This window comes from Micropterus dolomieu, linkage group LG06, assembly GCF_021292245.1.
Source record: "Micropterus dolomieu isolate WLL.071019.BEF.003 ecotype Adirondacks linkage group LG06, ASM2129224v1, whole genome shotgun sequence".
Lineage (NCBI taxonomy): Eukaryota > Metazoa > Chordata > Actinopteri > Centrarchiformes > Centrarchidae > Micropterus > Micropterus dolomieu.
Genome location: NC_060155.1, coordinates 14,440,070 through 14,462,529, shown reverse-complemented (window position 1 = coordinate 14,462,529; position 22,460 = coordinate 14,440,070). Strand labels below are relative to the sequence as shown.

The window sequence follows — 22,460 nt, the reverse complement described above, 5'->3', positions numbered from 1 at the left end:
CCGGGAGGTGGAGATCACTTCATTCCAAAAAATGTCAGACAAAAAAAAGCAGGAAAACATCCCCAGGTTATTTGAGATTGTTTACAGGTACCTGCTACACCCCTTGCTATATAGAAAACACTCGTACCAATGAGAGATGAAAATGTGATAAGTAGGAGGCCTTGGCATGAATGAAAAGACTCCATGTTGGCAGTTTGGTGGAGCACGAGACTTGTTAAACAACCTTCTCCGGGGTGGAGTTGCATGTTGGTGGATCAGGACTTGTTTTATTCATGGTTGCGGTGCTCAAATGACCAGCAGATAATGATCACATTCACCTTCCTCCTGGCAGACATCCGCCTCTGTGTTTACAACCTGAATCTCAATATGAAAATTGTTGCGGATCAATCGGCAGCCAAGCCCTGGATACTTCCTCTGGCTACTCGCTAATGCATAGTGCTGCTAATCCAAGTATCAGATGGATGTACTTGAAGGATTGGGTTTGGAGCTATTGCTTTCTTTCTTTGCTTTAAGGCAAATTAAGAACAATTGCAGTGATTGGGTTGAACACAGTGGTTACACACTACTCATATTTTAATGATTCAGTTTCAAAGGTAATAGAAAAAGATCTGGATATGAGAAGTGTGCCACGTGTATGGTAGAGAATCCCCCAAACAAAACAGAGCTGCTTGAAAACATCACCACAGTGAAATAATATAATAAGGTCTGTTTCATTTTTTCAGGTTCTCCAAGGACCAGAGAAAAAGATTGCTAGAAAATGGATTATCTCTCTAACATTGCAAGTTCATAAGTCCAACTACTAACTTTGTTGAAGGGCAGATACGGTCTCCCAGAGGACAAAGCTCATATTTAGCCATGAGGCCTCCTCTGTGATTAGGAGGGGAGATGCAGGCATATTGACTCAAATGTGTTTTTGCCTCTGCACTGTATGTAATTACCTCTTCAAAAACGAACATTCCACTAATCCTCTAATTCCAGATATTTTAGTGCTCTGCTGGTCTAATAACCAAATCAAATCATATCTGCACATCACAAATGAGTTTTGGAAACGGACTGAAATAATTCCTTCTGAGTCGCTCATCCCAGCCGGGGACATGGAGGGGACAGCCGGAGCACAGTGAATGGTGTTTGGTGTTTGTTAAGCTGTCATGTGTGATTAGCTGTTGCAGTTTCTTCTGGTGGAACCTTTTGCTCTGCCAGCCCAAGGCTCACCTGTAACTCTGTCTGGAAGAAGAACTTCTGTGGGCACTGCGAGCAGTCGTAGATCTTGTCCTCCTGGCCGTGTGCAGAGAAGATGTGCTGCTGGAGCTTATTGGCGTGGACAAACACTGCTCACATACACAGAAAGGAGACACACGGACAGAGGAGGAGACATTTATTAAAGGTGGGATCCTGAAAAGAAAACAATACCATGACAAATACCATGATTTAGGTTGTGGGTGAGCAAAGTGTCGCTGCTGCTAAGAAGCAAACATGCAGAGAGGACGGGACTGTTTCGCAGAGACAGCACACCAGCTCCAGACAGTGATACTCACAACTCTCCTCTCCTATAGCTAACATCACAACAACAGCATATCTTGGCATACTGGAATGTGAGCTGAATGTCCTTGGGCAAGTAATATAACGTTACCTGACACACAAATCAAGGCTAGAATGACTGGTATAGTGTTATGTGGCTTGATCTGAGCCACTTTGTTTGTTTCCCATTTCCACAGCATGAGCTGTGTACAATCACGCAAAACACACAGAACGGACAGCTAGCGGACAGTAAGGAGATTTTGATTGGATTTCACTAAAGACCTGTACTGGATTAGAATTGCATACACAACCTTAAATGTTAGTGCATATCGCGTTTAAAAAATGTCACTGTAAGTTGCCTCTACTCTTTGCTTCTTATTGTTGACTGCTGTGAATTAGAGTAGGGCCTTGGTGCCTGCATTAAGGGAACAAAGACAACATCATAATTGCATCTGCCTGAATAAAAATTGAAGACAGACTATGTCAAATGGCAAGGAAAATGACTTAATCACAAACAAATGAATGCACTATCAGCAATAGAAAAAAACATTGTTATGAGATATATAATTGAAAAAAAAAACAAGAACAATTTAGATGTTAACAGTGAAACTAGAGTGGTCATATTCATGGCACTAGAGCTAGTGAATGCATAATGTTTTGGGAATAATGATGCTCTTTATTTAGCAGTACTGTGGGGACAACAAGCCAGAAAATAAACAACCACAAAAAATTGGCATGGCTTCAAGTGCAAAACATGGCCTCCATTAGTCTACATAGCTAATTATATTGACAATATAAATATTCATGGTGTTGCACTACTTATTCATGCAGACTCAGACTACATTCACCATCACATAAACACACAACTCGCTGGCACTTAAAACGTATACCATGCATTTGAGCTTTAATGAAGTCATAGTCCACGCTGGAAAGCTAAGGAGGATGCAATTGTGCATGGGTCTTGAGTGTATGTGTCTTGCATATGTGTGTGTGTCTCTGCATTCTCCAAGGAGCACTTCAAACATGCCGTTTGTTATCCCAGACCCTTGTGCTTTAAGGACGGCTGTCTAATCTCAAAGGTCTGGATGCTCTGGAAAAGTTAGCATGTGGTGGCTTCATTTGAATTTCTTACAGCTCAAAATAACTTTTTTCTTCTAATGCATGCACCGTGGGGCCACAAGGAGAGAGGGATAGAGAGAGGAAAAAAGCACAGCCACAAAAGGTGAGGTGTCTGTCTGAGATGGCTTTGGGGTCGCTGCAGCCCCGTGGCGGGGCTCTGCAACATTAACGTGTCCCAATTTGAGCTCACCTGGGAGAGCGGTTATTAATTATTGAGCTGCGTACACTTGAGACGCACTCTGCTTCATTGAATGTCACACTCCTGACCTGGGAAATAAAAGTTTAGATTCAAAGCAGACACACTGTGGAGATGCTTTCAGACTGCTAATGCCTGGGTGACAGCTGTCTCTGGAACATGGCAGCATGTTAACCAGAAATGAACAAACCTCCTCTAATGAACAAACAACAACTCCATGGTCCATTTCTGAAACTAATGACCACAACAATATGAAGACAAACATGATTGCAGATAGATGGCTGGGTTTTACAGTCTGTTGCAAAACATTTGCGCGCAGGGTTAAGGCCTCGGCTATCGTACACATTTGTGCTCCAAGAAAGATGACAATTTTCTTTGTGGGGAATACATGCTCTTGAAGACAAAATGGACTGATAAACAATAGCTTTTTCTTTTAGCTGTGTTTTGTCTGCATATACTGTACAGAAGCAGGTCACAGCAGCTGCAGGAAGCCTTCATTATGTCTTTGGCTAGAGGAGGAAAAAGTCAATACAGCAAAAATAAAAATGGATTTGAGACTTGGGGGGCCTTCAAATACTGTACAATAGGGCCAAACACAACTGAGATGTCGAGTTAGCTGCTTCTCGCTGTTTACATGCATATCTGTTGCGGTTCCAGTAAGACACACATTTAATCAGCTATGAATTAACAATTTTTAGCTCTACAGTCATCCATAGGCGAGTGCACAATGACAGCTGAATTAAAGTACCAGAGCCTAAAATGCATTAACGGCACCTACAAGCCACCTGTTAGAACAGACTTATGACATATAAGGCTAAGATGTAAAAGCTCAACAACTTTTTAGTTAATTTATATAGTTCAGTTTTGACATTTTTAAAGGCTTGGGTTATATTTATGATTACTAAATATGATTGGATGATTAATTTGCTAATATAAACTGTGATAAACATTTAATTAGTGGACATGTGTTAAAATTCATTATTGTTCTTCAAATTAGCATGCAATATACTAATAAAGGGATCAGCTGAAACAGGCAATGAGGGGACTTTGCATTGGTATTTGGCAGCAAGAGACACATATGAAATATGCCTTTGCAATGCCCATTTAGAGGAGGGACAGAGGCATGTCTTCCTAGAGGGTTAAAATGAGGACACAGAGAAACGGGGAAGAAATAATCCAAAACCACATCCAAACAGGATCAGTGGCTGGCCATTGTGTCTCTCCCTGCTGAGAATGAGAGAGAATAAGGGAGGGGGGGAGAGAGTGAGAGAGAGAACTTTGTGGAGTTTGTTGGCCGTGGAGCCAGAGCAGAGCGGAGCTGAACAGAGCACTGAGCCGGGTTGGTCGTCAGGGGTGTCAGGGCTGAGGGGGCTGAGGGGCCAAGGTCTCCTCGCTGTGGGGGATATTAAGCCCTCTGATTAGATCTCAGGGGCCGCCCATGGCAGACGTCTCCTTTACTACAGGCCCCAGCTCATCTTTATTTTGGCAGGGTGGTGCTCTCTGCAGGCTGCACTGCACCAATACTAAGCTGTTTGTGCAGGGAGGGAAAAAAAGTTTATCCTTTTTTCCCCTTTTCTCCTTTTCATTTATTTATTCGTCTAGCCTACATGTGTTCGTTTCTGCTTAATCCAAGAGTTCACAAAGCAGAGGCCGATCCAAGTGTTCTGAGGCAACACAAACAAATCGGCTGTATGAGTTGGTTTGGAGCTAAAAGCAGATAGCCACTAATTTTGAGTTAAAGCTAAGCCTATGTGTGTTTTAAGGATGTAGGATCTTATAATTCTAACATCACGCACCAGCCGATTGTGGCCAGCAACTCAACAAAAATCCAATTAAACTACTGTACTTGTCAGACTCTTGTGGATTTGAAAGCAGAGCATCCTGTAGTTTTTCCAAGTTTGTACTTCATGCTGTGACATAAGTAAAAGAAAAGCGTATACACACGCATGCACACACACATACACACGTACAACTTTCATCAGGCACACTTTCTTCTGTTTTGTTTGTCTTAAGCACATATTCCCAATCACAATTTCCACACCAGCCCTCCCTACTGCTCCTAAGGGTGCAGACAGACACTTCTAGCTGCAGGCTCCCCCACTTCTGAAACCTGTCAAATCTGTCCTGGGAGAGTCAGGCTCTCTCTCATCATCCAGGGGCTTATGGACCTCTCTCCATTTACCCTCCCTCCCCTACACAGTTCTCTTTTCCTCCTTCTCTTTCCCCCCTTTCATCTCACATCCAAACTTGCCAGTTGCAACCTTCTCAGCTTCCTCCAAGTTTTGTCTCCTTTTCTCCTCTATTTTGTCTCCCCTCATCTACCGTCTATGACTTACTTTCCCCCATACTTTCCTCTGGTCTGTTTTGTGGTGTGATGGTATGATTTGTCCTCTCTCTGTTCCCGTTGGACTGAAGATAATCAGGTATGTCGGAGAATGACAATCACTCCCTGCCTCCCACTGAGTTTTGGGTCACTGGAGGGGTAGATCAAACTAAAACATGGGCATCTAATAGGGATGATCTTTTAAACAAAGTGTAACCTTGTTAATCGAGTGAACTCAGTGACCCAGCCACTATTTCTGCCACCACCTAGTTTGATCAAAGTTTTACTTTCGTGTTCAGATTCATTATGTCTGTAATAGGGATTCTTTGAATCTCTAAATAAAGGTTTTGGAATAGTGGACCCAGTGACTCATCAACAGTATCTCAGTATGCGATGAAAGCCTGTTTAATATCCAGTAATGGAAAGTAACAAAGAGCAATTATTCAAGTACAGTAATTTCAAAGTAGTTGTACTTTACATTACTTTATACTTCTACTCTGCCACATTTCAGAGACAAATATTGTACTTTTTACTACCTTATGAAGATTAAACATACAAAATGTAACATGATGCATTGTATATAAAGTAATTAAACTAAGCTTCACTTTGAACAATCTACAACATAAAAACACTGCTTATGTGTATACATAACATATACTTATAAAGAGATAATTTGGCATAATGAGTAGTTTTGTTTGTATATTTTTATACTTTTACTCCAATCATCGTTCCCTAACCTTAATTATGTGCTGTGAGTGCCTAAACATGACCAGAAAGTGAATCATGCTTTAATCACAGATATTGCAGGAAAACAAAGGAATTACTACTGTTCCTCTGATGCGTCTTGTCTTACAAAAAAGTTGACAGGTGGTTGTAAAATTTTGAATGAAGGACTTGTTACAAAGTATTTTCTTTTTTTCTCTTTTCGTTTTATTGTTACTTTTACTTACAGTGAGTAAAAGACCTGAATACTTTTACTGTATGACGCTGTCAAATTGAACACATGATGCAAATGAAGCCTGGTAACACTACATACGTTCATCTAACAATAAACCGTAATTTAGTTTTTTCTTTTCAGGGTGTAAAAGTAGTGCCTTTTCTCTACTTTATGCCAGGCTCAACTTGAAGAAATATATTCAAGGACAGCTGTCAGCCAAACTCCTCCTTCTCCTGCGACTGCTTCGACTTCAGTGTGCCTGTCCCCTGCATCCCCAATAGAGGGAGGACTTTCAGTCCATCCATACTCTCCACAGCCTGCCTTCCCCACCACCACAGGCCTTCGCCCATCTGTCTGTCTGCTCTGCGACCACAGTCCTGAGGGCGTACTCTGTCTCTCCCTCCTCCCCTCTCCCTCCCAGCATCCCTCTCTCTCATGCGCCGTGATCGATATGGACGCGGAGGGAGAAGGGGGACCTGTCTGTCAAAGCTGGCGGTGGAAAATGAAGGCTCAGATGAAGGAGGCATGCTCTGTATATTAAATGGCCAGACCCCTGTAAGGGGTGGAGGGGGATTCGGGATGGGGATATATCAATAGGCTTCTGCTAAAAGAGAGATAAGGCCAAAACAGCAATGAGGGAAGTAGAGGAGAGTAGAGGGAGGAGATTGGAGAGAAAGAGAGATGAGGAAAATGAATATAGAGCTGAGTAGTGAGGTGGATGAAGAGGTAAAACATGTGAAAAAAATATCTTTGCACAAAATGGAAAATATGAGCTAATTATGTTAATTGATGTAATAGTAGAGGAGAGACAAATTAGTTTTTTTGGGCGATGGGTGGATAAAAGGGGGGGTTCAGGAAGCGCAAAAGAGGGAAATGAGCTGAGGACCCAAAAAGTGTGAGGAAGAGTAAAGAGCTGAGAAGGGAGAAAGAGTGAAGAGCTGAAGTTAACGACTTTGCAGATTTCATTATAGAGATAGTTAACCCTGTTGACACTGAAGGAGGGCGCTATCCTCTCAGGAGGAGTCCGGTCCTTCCACCTCCACGCACAGAGACAGATGAGATCATTACAGCTATCAGCACCACTGCCATCCACAATTAGCACATCTCCTTTTCTTTCCCTACTCCTCCATCCCCCATTTCCCCTCAGCTCACACTGTCTTCCCCCATGCTCTCTTTCTTTTCCCCCCTCTCACCTCATGACACTTCTTTGGCCTTGATTTGGAGGCAATTTGACTAAATAAAAAGCCACATGCAGCAAACTGCTCTCAGCTTTAGCCGAACTGCTTGCTTGACCTCTCCCAAGTCATTTAGAGCCAATTCGCCTTTTCACACTAAAAGAGCATGGACATGCAAAGTTTTGCATATTGAGAATGTAAATGTCTCTGAAAAGTTAACATGCACATACAAACTTACTATATTTTTCTAATCTGTCTGCCCATTGGTTGCAAAGCCATGATACACAAACACTCTCATGCACACAAACACATGCATACGCACCTGTAAAGCAGACTGGACACTTGAAGGTTCCTCCCATGCCCTCAAAGCTGTGCTCAATCAGGTGGCATTGAAGCTTCGCTGGTGAGTCGAATGACTGACTACAGAGCTTGCATTCATGGTTCAATCCTTCCTCTGCAGAGAAGAAACAACAAAAACACACAGAAAATCATAAGAAGGAAAATAAGCAGAGCATGAACATCTGAGGTCTCACTAGCACGTTCTTTTTTCTTTTTTAATTTATTTATTTATGTTCAACACATTTGTGGCTAAGATTCCTGCCTGCGATGTTCATGACACTCAGACAGGAAATAATACAATGTGTGATCTGCTCCTATCAGGCATATATTTTGCTCAGACGAGGCCTTGCACTTTGAACATGGTGAGCGTCATCTTTTAGAGTAACTTACATGCAAATCAATTATTTTCAGTGTCTGCAAATTAAAACCCATTTAATGAAAGCATAAATTAAGGAAACACTCATTTGTGCTTTGCAGAAACTGCAAGGACAAAATTTTTTTGAACCTTCATTTTCAATCATTGTATCATTTCTTCAGTGTGCACTGACTGCCATATCAAAACAATTCTCCTTTACAACATGCTTACATGTCAACATTTTTAATACAGAACAGATTCCCAGTTTATCTGCTTGGAATTAGAATTCCCTACATGCCTATTTAAACATTAGAATACCTCAGCCGCGGCCTCTGATAGCTTAAATAAATGTCGTTCAGACTGTGATCCTGCACACTCATTTGCAGCACAACAATCTGCTGACTCAGACTTCCCCAGCACTGCCCATCTCCAGTGCGTCAATAAAAGGCTTATACACTCTTCCATGGGGCCAGACTAGTGCTCTATCAAACTCCTGCCAAACCTGACATTAGGCCAGCTACAGCAAGGGGGTGGGGTGGATACACTCGGGACTCATCTAGAGTTTATCCCCAGGTCTCTACAGCCCAGTGCCCACCACATAGGCCCTGGGTACCAGAAGCACGTATACACAATCCACCTAACCAGCTGTGCCCGGCTCAAGTCCTGGAGGATCCAAGTACAGGGTTAATCGAAGGTGCTTTAAGCAAATCTGGCAAAACATGTCTACTGAAAAAGAGTGCTGTAAAAGGTAATCAGCAATCCCTCCCTTTTGCAAATTTGTGTTTTGTCTTTGAAAACACTTTATTGGAGGTATATAAAAAGAGGTAGTATCTTAGTTTGTGCACCTATAGATTGATTGTGACTAATTCTGACAACAGCAACTCAATGACCCCTGCTATTTCCAGGAAGAGAGGGGAAAGGAAACATCTCCTGCTGTGCCAAAAGAAGCAGTGGGAGTGTATACATATTGAACTTCTTACTGTAACATATTACCACATGTTCTTTTACAATCTTTTTTTTTAATAACCAAAACATATGGCATGGTATATCACACGTATGTCTAAATCATGAAAACACTCTCAAGTTGTACATTAACACAAACTCACAGTCTATGTTCCCTCATGTCTGTTTGGTAAAAGGTGAAGGCCGATCAAAGCAGCTCATAGTAGTTTGAAAGGGAACGAGTTGATGGTGTGTTCTGCAGTCATGCATTTGACAGATGAGATATTCTGTAGCCTACATGTGTGTCTGAGTATAACAGCACGCATCAGCAAAGGAGGGGAGGAGGGTGGCATCCACGCAGCCATGCAAGAGGATCACTGCCCTCTTTGATCACCATTCAGTTTGCTTATCTGTGTGAGGGTGTACACTAAGGTCAAGCTTGCTACAGGGTTCACAGATCTGTTCTTCTGCCATATGCGCAGCCCTCATTTGACCCCAGTACACAACGCTGTCCCTTTGGAGACCTGGCCTGCTTCATTATGCAGATAACTCTGCACCTGCCTGACTGACCTTGTGTATGTGCATGTGTGTATTTATGTCTGTGAGCAGGTGCATCAGGGGGAAATAGCAAGAGATATTAATGCAGTATGCTTTAAATTTGAAGAACAAGGTTGGTGTTATTCTACATATTTATTATTACCATATATATTTCTAAATACCATAAATAGACTAAAACCAACAATGTGTTAGTCCATCTCAATACTTTCCAACTTCCCTACCCTGACTGTGGTTCTTAGACTCAAGACCCATTGGTGCGCAAGCAGGATGTTGCATTTGGGATTGACTCAAAATAAACTAAAGTGCCCATGTTCTTCATAATGAAGGAATATGTCACCTATTGCAACGGCGTGGCTGAGTGACATGTTTTAATAGTTTCTGGACAACAATGGCACAGAGGTATAAGCTACAGAATATCAGGCTTTGCTTACACAGAAACTCCTGTTAAAAGGCTCAATTCACTGTTGGTTTTGGCATTTTAATGTGTTTCATTGACAATAAAAAGGTTGCCATATAATTATTTTATTAATATATATAATATAACATGACTGTATAGTGATATGTGTTAGTTTATTCACTACATTCTTCATATGTTTACATACAACTCTGAAAGAGTGCTACATAATAGGTATATAAAGACATGGAAAGAGAAAAGTGGTTGAGAGAGAAATAGAGGTTCTGAGTCTGTCATGAGTAAATTGTGCTCTGTTAGCCCCCATAATGCAGCCTGTAGGGCTGGGTTTGTATTCAGCTGTGTAACATGGACTGAATCAGGCTGGCAGCCTGTTTCTTAGTGAGTGCCAAGGGAGGAAGTCAGCTCGCTCGCCCCTATAGCTGCCTCATTGGGCTGAGGTCACTTCCTGTCGCTCCCCTAGCCCTTCTCCAGGGCTGCCCAATCAGCATGGCCCTGCGTGAGCCCCCACCCCTCTCTATGCACTGAGCAGACTCTGGATATAGTTACAGGGCCACTGGGGACTGTCAGCTTTCTCTCTCTATCCTCATCTCTCTCTCTCTCTCTCTCTCTCCCTCCTCAGACTATCTGTTTCCAAGTCTCCCGAGTCTTCTCTGCTGCCACCACCCTGTCCCCCTGCACTCCTAAGAAAATCCTTTAGATGAGAACTGCTCCTGTGCCTGCTCCCTCTAAGCATCCCTGACACCAGCAAAGTAAGCCCATCTGCATATCCACGGGGCCTTGCGTTCCTGTGGCTCATGGTTTATGTATTTCACAGCTCCTTAAAACACAAACGCCTAATATCTCTCCCATGTGGAGGACAGGAGAGGGAGCGGGAGAGAGGAAAAACTACTCTGGAAAAGAACGGTCTTTATTTCTCTGCGCTGTTTACTTTTTTTTCTGGGCTGAAGTTCATGTGCTGTTGAAGGTTGTTTGGGACATTGGGGCTTGCAGGTCTGGTTTTGCGTAGTTTAGTGAACTCTTTATGTAACAACAACACAGCTGCAGCATATTGAATTCTGTAAGTTTAAGGCAGTGGTAAAGGTGTCTGTGAATTTGATAGAGACGTCTTAGTTTGCTAAGAGAGTAAATCCACAGCCATCAACTGACAGTGAGTAAAAGACTGAAACCAAAGTAACTAAAGACTTAGTTTTCTGATAATAGTGTGTAGTTAAGTATAACGCAGGGCATTGCTTAATTAAAAACTCTCTCTCAGCTTCCGTTCCAACACCATCACTCCCCCCACCACCACTACCCCTTATTTAAATAATTCTGCTGAGGAGCAGTTTGAATTGGAGGGGAACTCAGGATCACTTTTAGCATTTGGCTATGGAAGAGAAAAATCAGATACTTAGATTTACACTCTTCTCTGGGGCATAGTGAATGGTTCTCTGAAGCTCATTCTTGGAGGGACCCATGCTGCTCGTGTCGCCAAAGCTGCACACTCTAACAAATGATATTAAGGACATCAATCAAGGCACTTCTTTGCTGAAAGTAATGAGTAAACAAGTGGGAGAACAAATTGACAATATTTAGTGGGCAGGAATAGTTGTTTTGGAAAACCCACAGACAGAACTGACATAGTAATCACAGCTGGTCCAATCAAACTAATAGGTTAATATAATACTAAGTTTCTAAACTGCCATACCTTGCCATACAGGCAGAAATATCTGCTTGGAGCCATGTTGTTTATGAGGACTTTCACCTTTAGTGAAAGTTCGCATTCTACTCTGCCATCTGTTTCATAATATTCAGCCTGATGTTGGAGTTGTATGTTAATAAACCAAGAAGATTTGGTTTTCAGCGGCCTCACTGCTGCATATACAACCCACTACGGGATTGTGGATGGTAGCAGAGCAGACAGCTTCAGGCCTGTAAACAGTAGGTGGGTTTACTTCTCTCTTCTCTCCGCGGGAACTATCCATTAACAGATAATGGGGGGAAAATCAGAGTGATTAAGGCCCAGGGAATTATGGGTGAATACAAATTGACTCCACCTCCGTGTGGTGTGCTCTCTTGAGGTAGATGCACTGCTCATAAGGAACAAACTCATTTCAGAAGTACTACAAGGCCCATTAAGGCCTGGAGAATGCTGCAGAAGGGGGTAGGAAGGTGGTAGGTAGGAGCGCAAAGGGATGGACTCCCCCTGGACCAAAGCTGATTGGAGAACTGCCGCCTGGGGGGAACATTACTAATATCTATTTCCTGCCTCCACAGTTTGAGAAGGACAGAGTGAATCAAGTGCAAAATGTAAAAATTAAAATACAAGATTTAATCATAGCACCTTGAAATTTCACCCCATTCTATCAAAGAGTTAATGTATTACACGAACAGTGATGGAAATGTGGTCGAGTGCTAGCTAATAAAATCAAAGAGATTGGAAAACTACCACAGCATAAAAGGAGAAGCTTTACTCCAGTTTGCCTGTGGGGAAGTGGGCATGTAAAAGACATATTCTGTGTCTGCAAGAGAAAAGTGAAAGATAAGCTAAGTGAGGTACCAAAGCTCTCATGTCAGGGTCCCAAGTTCGGCGCACAACTGATGCTGTTTTCTAACCTCCAGAGGGAGAAGGAGGGTTGAGGCTAGATTGTTGGCTGTGACATGTCAGTAGCGGTGACGCCCTCGCACAGCAAGAGCAAAGGATTCTGGGGGAACATTTCTCTGGGAGAATGTCAGCGCTGATGCATGGCAGCTTGTTGGAGGTGCTAATCAGAGCAGGGCTAGGCTCATGCTAGGATCAGCCACTCAGCGCCTACATTAACCGCCTCACAGCTCCCCTGGCTACCGGGCCAGAGGTAGAAACACTAAACTGACAGGTTTTTCTGTCGAGATAAACATGCGTAACGCTTGAAAGGATGTTACAAAAGGTTTAGCCGACTAGAACCCCTTTTGGAGTTCACAAAACATAGGGGACAAAAACATAAGGACACTCCCTAACATAAACACACTGAGCAGACATTTCCACTTGAGTTATTTGCCAAGAGTCCCGTGCATGTGTTTAGCAATACTCTTTAATTTTGTCTGCACCAGCAAATAAAGAAACTCAAGTCAATAGTCATTGCTGCAGCATTAACATTACTATTAAAACGTAAAAGACAAAAGACACAGCTTTATGCTGCATTAGTATTTTTATGTTAAACCATTTTATATCAGAAGACCTGAGGCAAGGTATATAAATGACATACACAAAATTAATGCACATGCCATTTCCTACATACCGCCCTGGTATTTATGAAGAACTTGCTATGTATTGTGTTTCTCTACGCATGGCATACATGTAGGCAGGTATTTACAAGCTTTTATGACTCAGCTGTGTTATGGCAACATGACAAATAGCGGCATTATATTAAAGAGAAAATTAGAGGGACATTTTATTTGTCTTTCATATCACAGTAGCCTTTCACATCTCATTCAATAAAATGTAAAGATTATATTTTACATTCTACAAGCACATTTTTTATTCTAGAACAAGTACATTTATACAGTGTCACTCAAATACCGTAGTAAAAGAGTAAGAAACACACACAAGTTAGCCCTATACAAGAAATTTCAAGATATTTACTATATTAAATTTTGGAGGGCCTTGTAAAATGGCCAAAGTAGTACATGTAAGCACAAAAAATATTCTGTGCTTACATGCACTTTTAGATTTTAAACTGCACTGAATTTAATATCACCCTGCAGCGTGCCATAGGGAATCTAGGTGGTAAAACCAGATGAAGCTGGTGTTTAAACAGGATTTGGCGCTATATGCTTTGAAGGATAGTCTGCCATTTTGTGTTTCGCCTGGACCACATTAGTTGCTATTCTTACAGCTGAAACCCACAATGGCTAAAACTCGGTCAAATGAACAGTGTGTAGGTCACAGAAGCAGAGGAAAAGAAAAAAAAATAGAAGGGAGAAATCCACAACAACAAAGGCAAAAGCCGAATACTTGTTAACGAATGATGTGTAGGCGCTGCAGCTGCAGGCAGGTATAGAGGTCCATTGGGGACAAACAGTGCAGTGCTGCTGAGATGGATTGCATGGGAGCGCCGGACCCCCTGCAGCCACACAAACACCATTCTGCACTGAAATGCTCTAATTTACTCTATACATGCCTATTCTAAACTGTTGGGTCTTTTCTTGTTAGAAAGAAATAAAGGTCAAGTGACTAGACCCTGACTTTCCAAGACTCTTGTGCTCAATGAAAGTTGCTGTGCAAAGTAAGAAAAAATTACAAACAAGCAACAGTAAAATGGGCAAAGAATAACTTTCTGGCAAGTAAAAAGGAGAGAAGATATGAGGTGTGAATCTAACCGGAATCTCTTTGGGCTCTCAAAAGAGTGAGTGGCCTGAAAGTAAAAAGTTAATTACGGGCACATGCCCGGCTTTTTTCACTAGCCTCACTGTGGCATTGTCAGGCTGAGGTATGTGGCTCTATGGGGTCTGTGGTCCACACAAAGGAGTAGGGAAAGAGAGCGTTGCGGAGAGGCCCCTTGGCTGAGCTCACGGCATGGAACACTGTACAATTAGCCAGCCCCTGCGTTCTGCCGGCTTATAATTATCAGTGCTTGCCTTAATTGACTCCCTTAGCCTGCTGCAGAGGGACCCCCCCTCATACACCCTTCCCCCCTGCTCGACGCAGGCCGCCGAGTGCCACGCCGGGCTCTCCAAAGTCATTTAGAAAAGCGCTCATATTTTCGACACAAAAAAGGGGGAACATTTGGTGAGAGAGAATTCATCATCAGGTGTCTAGAGGTTTTCCTTAATAGAAAAGCTGAGTCCCACTGAGTGCGCTCCGTGTATCGGCCAGCCACGCATGCTCAGGACCAGCAAGCCGCCATTCGCAGCGGGCCACAAGACATTAGCATAATTTTATATAACACAGGCACCCGCACTGGAAATTTAATACATCTCAGCAAATACGAGACAGGCGTTTTGCATAATTTTTTTCTCATTCTCCACCTAGCTTCCTTTTTCCCTTCTATCTTTCTGTCCTCGCTCCGCATCTCGCTCCGTGTCTCTCTCCTGTCTCGTCTTCGTCTTGCCTCACTCCCTCTCTCTCTCGCTGCCACTCTCCTTTGCCCCCGCCCCCCAACACAACCACCCCTCTCTCCTCGCCCCATGGTGCTGCTCTCACTAGGAGAGGGGAAGTTCATTACCTCAGCTAAATCAGAATTAGTCCCTTCATTTTGACGGGGCGAACTTCATTAGAAAGGCCCTTCCTTAATCCAGCAGGGAGAACTGATGAATCTACATGGGGGCAATAATTTGCTTCACACAGCACATTCAGCCACTTCCTCCACACTGTTTCCCCCTTCCTTTTCTCCGTCTATCTGGCTTTATGTACTTAAGGTTATATTTTTATTAGATCTACAGAAAAAAACTCAGAAAGGAAAACACCTGCATATAATTAACTAATGGCAGCAGAGAGGGTGTAAAGAATGAGTTATGCTGTTTGGAATGTCCCGTCTCCCCAACAGGCTTCAGGGCCTCTGGAGCAGCCATAGCTGACTTGGCCGACACTCAAACACAGGAGGAGTGAGCACAGCCAACAGCAGACCGGGTCTGAGGTAACTATTCAAGATGATTTTACAATGGCATGATAATGTTCTAGTCTTTTAAGATACACAAATGTTTCCTGTGCACAGGATGAATAAAAACAGACATGAGGATAAATCAGGAAAGTAAGAATCCTTTGGGTTTTTTTATTTTCTTTTTCTAAAACCTACACAACACGCCGTTTTGTGAGGATCTCTAAAGAGACGGAGCTTCAGCAGAGATCCTCAGAACAAACTAGAGAGCGAAGAGATGTGAATCAGGACAGACAGCCCCTGACTGCCATACCACAGCGCCTGGTGTCAAACAGATGTGCAGCTTGGCAGCTACGCTCCCCAGAAAACAGAGAGCCCACAGATTCCAGGGTGGCGTTGAGTCGCGCTGCCCTCCCCCTTCTCACCACTCCCCCGTCCCCCAACAGTCCCAACTCCCCCACACTGTGCCCCTGCAGTCTCCCTCCCTCATCACCTCCACACAGGGGTCCCCTGACTGGTAATCTCGTCCCTCGAATGTGAAATCTCCGACAGTGATGCCCTGCGCTTTTACCCCCTACCTCTGTGGCTGATGGGTAAATTGGAATGGCGCACCCTGCTGGCGCTGAGAGCTCTGAACAGACAGCAGTACACACATGCTGAGGCACCCCTCACACGCTCTGTCTAATATAGTGGACATGCACACTCTCTCCAAGCTGCAATATCCATGCACAGACACACGTCCACACTCAGATGTACACATTGGGAACAAACACACATACACATGGTCACACATTCAAAAAAGCTTCAGGTAAATTGCATACACAGCCTCATTAACATACACACGTACAGATGCAAGGTAAGTGTTCGATGCATGCTCTGTTCACCCTAATCTACATAAAGATGAATATATGATAAATAAACAGATACCAACAACAATATTCAATATAGGTTCAAATTTGAATGTGCATCATCTGGAAAGACTCGGCTTGGGTTATTTTGCAGAAACTGCCCCTGATTTCTGTTGCCGCAGTTTACATTGTGTGTACAATACAGGACAGAACCCACATAGCAGAAAAACTTTGTAAACCACAGAATAAAAGAGCACATAGTTAGGTCTACATGATACATAATAAGCTCTGCCAACTTAGTGTTTTTCAATAAGCATACTGTAAAACATTAATAAAAGGCTGTCTGTGTTTTTTATGTGGCAAGGCATCAGGGCAGGGTTCCCAGAGGGCTGGTTTAGTTGCACGAGGCTTCCACTCCATCTATCTGTCTATTTTGCTCCTTAGTCGATTGCTCTGAAGCATGCGTGAACGGTTGAGTCCACCCTCAAATCGCAGGAACGTCCTGAAATAGTCAATGGGACCTGAAGGGGCTAAAGATCACTGCAGAAGAAGCCACAGAGGCCTTCCTGTCAAAGGCGGTGCTTTCAGGGGGCCAGGGGTGAGGAGAAGCCAGAGGGAGAGAGCCAGAGACATGACATACATTTCATTACACTTAAACCAACTGTGGGTTCAACTCAGAGCCCCGGATTTCCAATGCCGTCTCAAAGGATGGAGTAAGTGGAGGTATAAGAGAATGGTTTTTACAAAGAACACAATGGGTAGGTGGACAAAGGCAGGCAGCTGGACTAATTGCTTGGGGGCTTGTAGGAATATTTTTCTAAGTACTTCTGTTTAAAGCTCAATTTAGTGGCGTACGTCACTCTGGTGGCCATTAAATGCTCAAAATGTAAATCTCCTCACTCCAGCTGCAATTAGAAAGGATATTATGATTAAGAGTTAGATTTCACAACTTTAACATATATTTGTAATTCATCTTTAATTTCATTTTTATTTATTTATTAATTATGTTAAGGCCAGTATAGCATCAAAAGCATCTCCTCTCCTCTCCTCACCTCACCTTTCGTCGGTGCTCACTACTGTCTGACGGCTCTTTTAATTTGTGCACATAAACACAACCATAGATGGGCGTGAGGCGAGAGACAGTACTTATCCCAGACATGCCCAGAGTGGTCTTTTCAGCAAGAGCACTCCTGGCCTTGTAGAGAGACTACTTGTCCATTAAGACTATCAGAGGATGCTCTCAGAAATGAGAGGCCATATCTCTGGAGATGTCTGTAGGGAGCATGCACAGACGGGGGCTGGGGTTAAAGGAGAGCTGGATGGGTGTAGGTTAGTGGCCACTTCTGCACAGGGTTAAGGGAATCTGCAGCCTGAGTCTTCCGCACAGTTTCCTGGCTTTTGGGGTGCACATTCTCTGTTAGCGACATACTGTGAAGACACACTTCCCATCATAACTGCTACATTATGGAAAATATAATTTGCAGTCTAACCTACTTTTACAAAGAAATGTCTATTTAAAATTCCTTGGAGTATTATTACAGTAAAAGGGCTATAGAATTACAAAATACTATTATTATTGCTCGCTTGGGGGGGAGCCCTTGCTCATTAAGCTTCTAAGATGTCGTGGGTTTTGATTATTCTATCAGCTTCATTCTCTTATTATAGTGACAAACTCCTGCTATTTTGTTGCCAATCTCCTTCTAACTGTCATATCTTTTGAAAGATCACAAAAACCTTCAAACACACTGATGTGTCTTCAAATTCACCAGACATCGCATGAGTCCCCCATTGAATTTGTAGGATTAACTCGAGGAAGAAATGTCTCATATTTCTAAACTGGTTCCTACGTCTGACATCAGAGTGTATGAGATTCTGGCATACTGGTATTGTCCAGGGGAGGGAACCCTCACTCTAACCGTCAACGCATCTCCAAGTGGGACAGAGATGATTAAAACACACCATGGCTGTGACTGACAGACTCCCCACCGCTTCTAGAAGATGACATGTCTCCAAGTCACACAGAAAAGCAACTCCTCTAATTTTAACTCTGACTACAACACCGACCCCCTCTGTCAAAACCCACAAAAAAACCCGTCTTAACCACAATAAAAGTGATAACAACTAAACAGAGAAATAAGTTTAAAAACAACAATGGGGAGGGAGGAGACAAAAGGGGTGAGAAGGCACCATTTCCCTCTGGTGCACACAAACAGCAGGAACCTGTGAGCTTGTGACAACACCTTCAAACATTTCTGTTACTTTCACAGAAATATCTGATGCTGATGCTCCAATGTGATGCTTCCGCAGCAGTCTTGTCCCAGCGCACATTCGACTTGGCAAGCTCTTGGTTACCAAAAAGAAAAAAACACTCTCCTAATGGACTGTGTTTGACATTTGTCATGACAGGAATACAGTGAGAGGAGAAAAGAAAAGAGGAGTGAGAGGTGGGAGGGGAAGAGGAAAATGGAGGAGTGGCAGAGGGTGATCGATGTGTGAAATTGTACGTGTGAAAAAAATAATTCAGCATTCTCTGGGTTTGTAGCAATTTTCTTTTTTTTCCCAATAAGGAGGATGGGGGGAGGGGGTGTTCCTGTTATTGTCACGTTGTGTAGAGAGCTCAGGGTCGCGTACTAAATGATTCACAGAAAACGGAATCTTTTACATTGGCGTCAGCAATTCAGCCAGGCGCCCTTGTGGGGGAATTCTTTTTGTGTGTTTTTATTGAAGTCTGCACTGAGCGCGCCCAAAAGCTCTGACAGGGGGCCCCCGAGGGCGCTTGTCTTCACCTCCAAATCATAAGATGGAGAGACGAAGCTCCCTCTGTGCTCTCAATTATACCCCTCAACACCCCCTCTCACACACAGACTTGCAACCCTGCCCTCCCCACCCAAAAAATAAAACAGAGGCAGAGAAGAAAAGCCTTCAGTAATACAGTCCCAGTGGAGGGCTCCACAATCGCTCTGCGCTGCTGGAACAGCTGACAGGCTCATTGCGGCGGGTCCATTCCCTGCGGTCTGTCAGAGTTGGTGCTACAGCATGACGGTTAGTACTTCTCTGGGGATGTGCCTCCTTTGCTTGCCCCTATGTGCCCCTCACATCACAGGCCCCTCCTCTGACCCATGTTTTGCCCCAATTACTCCTGCGGGTAGGTGGAACTCTGGGTTACGTGCCCCTCATGTCTCTTTACCTCTCCCATTCTCCCCAGTGAATGGGAGACCCATCTGAGGCTCCTGGCACATTCAAAGCAGGTTTGGGGGACCAGCATAAAGGGTAGAAGGAGGTGTGGGTGTTGCAAAAGGGTTGGTGTAATTTGATCAGAGGGCACAGCTGCATAAACAGGGGTATCGAGGAATTTCTGTCTGCTTGATGGAATTGACTTTGCATGAATGGCCCCTCTTTTCCCTCAAAATGGGCCATTTTCCACATGTCTCAATGAATATGACAACCTCTCCAGCAACATGAGTGTAATACTGGAACAGCAACACCAGCTAGGGGTGGCTTGAGTCTTTTCTCGAGCTGTGAAATTCTCTCGCTCTGGCTGTCTTTGCTAAAGACCTCATCCAAGTCCTGCTGCCTGACCTGTCAAAAGCAGCCCCATCCTCTCTAAAATGCCCAAACAAAATAAACCAACAACCGCTGGCAGGGTCAGAGGGCAGCTGCTCTGGGTGCCTGGACTCTGGCGGGCCCTCTGATTGGTGGAAAGGGCAGTGAGTAAAAGGGAATCTTTTGAAAGTGAAATCTCCAGCTGATGGCTTAGAGTTCCCACCCCACAGTTTGTTTCTCTTGCTGCTGTCAGGAGTTTTGCCCGAGCCATTTGGAAGGATTAGAAAAAGTGGGGGAAGAAAAAACTCAACTGGGCAGATCGTGTGTACTGTAGGGTCTGAGTGATGGCTCCAGGACCCCTTGGAGAGTGATAAACCTTTGACCTTGACAGCCCCCTGTGGTGACCCCCGACCTCTGGCTTTGTGCCACAGACTCAGTGAGACAGGTGCAAGCAGGAGAGTGACCACACCCCCACTGTCCAGGCAAAGTCTCCCTCATCTGACCTACCTGTCCTGATGGTCTGGACTCTCAAACTATGCAAGGAAAAAAAAAATCAAATCAGAAGTACAACAGCTGATGTTACTGAGTAAATTAATATTTCCATGGGAAACATGCAAATGTTAGATTGTGACAAAAATCCTGTAAAACAGAATACTGTCATACTGCATTTACTAAACTAATACTGCAAAATATATCAATATATCCCTATATGAAACAGCTGAATGAAAGGGAAAAGGGACAGACAGGGAGAAACTCAGACACAGAGCCTCTAAATGGAAGCGGAGAAAGGCATTCAGTTTACAAATGGATTAAGTTCCATTTTAAAAAAGCACTTTGTCAAATGATACACAATGTAAGAAATGTATTATTAAAGTGGACGTGTGTGGTGAGTGAAGGCACAATGACACGTCACGCGGCCTCGTTTTCTGCTCTGCAGCAGGCACTAGCTCCAAGGTCGCGCCAGTCCGCGCCAGTCTTTCTGCAGATCCATTTCCTCTCCCTAGGCACTTCCCTCATGTTGTTGGCCCAGTGATTCAGTGCCTTGCATTAAGAGCAATTCACCTGCCTCCGGCGTCCCAGCGGCACAGGTCCCCTGGGGAAACCAGGTGGAGCATAAAAAAGTTCCACATATGGTAAAGTCAAGCTGCTCGGAGGCTGCCGGGTGTCTGCTGTGGGGATAGAGGCTCCTAAAAGGCCCAGCTGGTACTTGGAAAAGGGCTTCTGCATTACTACACCTCAGTGTCTGTTTGGGCTCCCCTTTGGAAAGTGTTGGCCGGCGCACATGACCAGCCATTTTAGATTTCTTCCTCTACCCTGCCTCATCCCTCGTTCCCTCCCTCCTTCCAACTGGTTCTGTATCCAATTGAACATTTGGTCCTCCACTGCTGGTTAATCAAATTCCTCCATCTGGCCCCCCTATCCCTGTGGAACACAAAAGGTGCAGCCTGAGCCTGGGTCCAAGTGCATATTGGGAGGGAGGAGGGGGATGGAGACAGGGACTGCCTACCTAACTTACACAGCCCAGTCAACTAGATCAGGTAGAGAGCATGAGGCCAGGCCTGATCGTTTTGGGCAAACAGGAACAGCTTGGGACTAAGTATCAGAGCCCTGCTGTTCATATAGAGCTCAGGGACGGCAGTGGGTTCATATGACAGTAGGATGGTTTTATGAGCTAATACCTCCACATACACTGTAGAATACAGAATGGAGTGGCGCCTAAGAACTACTGGCTACAACAGAAGGGAAGCACTGCCCTGACAATGATATTATTTAGTCTCCTTGGCAGTAGAGGTCACTGCTCTTGGAAAACACTACTCAGGAGCAAAGAAAAAGGAAGAAAACGGGAATAAAGACATTTATGTTTAGACTGCAAGTTTGCTAGTTGTCTTCTTTCACTGCTTCCTTGAGTTCAAAGTAACAGTGCTTCAATAACTAAGCAGTGTCTAAGCCTGTACTCTGATCAGAAAGAGCTATCTTAAGATATCATACAAAGCCAGCAGTGATCTTTTAATACCCTAGAGAGATGGTGTAGCCTTCACAAAATATCTCCTTAACTACATATTTATTAGAAGAGACCTTTCAAAAAGCAGTCCTGCCACACAAAGTTAAACAGGTTTCAAAGTGCAGTCACTTTTACAAAATGCTTCCCTTACAACAGTGACATATCCAGCTGATCATGTTTGCTCTTTGCTCTGATTCAGCAGGAGAACCTGAGGCGAGGTGAAGACGGGGACATAAATTGAGTCACAGATACGGAAACACATGGCATCTCAAGTGCTAGCTCTACCCGTCCATAATATCTATTGTATGATTTCTATTCATGTCCAACCACCCTTTCCCCTGCCAGGTGGCAAAACATGTGTCAATAATTAAACTGCTTTTACATAACAGGATACAGGAACACAATGCAATTTGCTCCCCATATTTCATTGGGCCTTTATGAAAGCACATGAGAGAGTGTAATTAATCAAACCACTGGAATATGTGAACGGCAATTTCCACTTAATGGCACTTACAGGGATTGGGTCCCTTAAGCACCACGTTCTGTCTACCAAACGAGCGGGATTCATTTTCATCTTCATAGTTCAGACAATAAAACCTGGTGTGGATGTTAAACAACATCCATTTGACATTAGGAAA

The 22,460-nt window shown here is 43.7% G+C and overlaps 1 protein-coding gene across 4 annotated transcripts in view; it reads right to left on the bottom strand.

Moving 5' to 3' along the window:
• Positions 1 to 22,460, bottom strand: part of znf521 (zinc finger protein 521) — an 89,467-nt gene that overhangs the window by 10,878 nt on the left and 56,129 nt on the right. For all 4 annotated transcript variants that reach the window (XM_046052823.1, XM_046052819.1, XM_046052820.1 and 1 more), the window contains 2 exons: positions 7,591 to 7,722; positions 1,213 to 1,328 (listed from right to left, as the gene is read on the bottom strand). In XM_046052823.1, the coding sequence (XP_045908779.1) occupies positions 1,213 to 1,328; positions 7,591 to 7,722 (248 nt within the window). The remainder of the gene's footprint in view (positions 1 to 1,212; positions 1,329 to 7,590; positions 7,723 to 22,460) is intronic.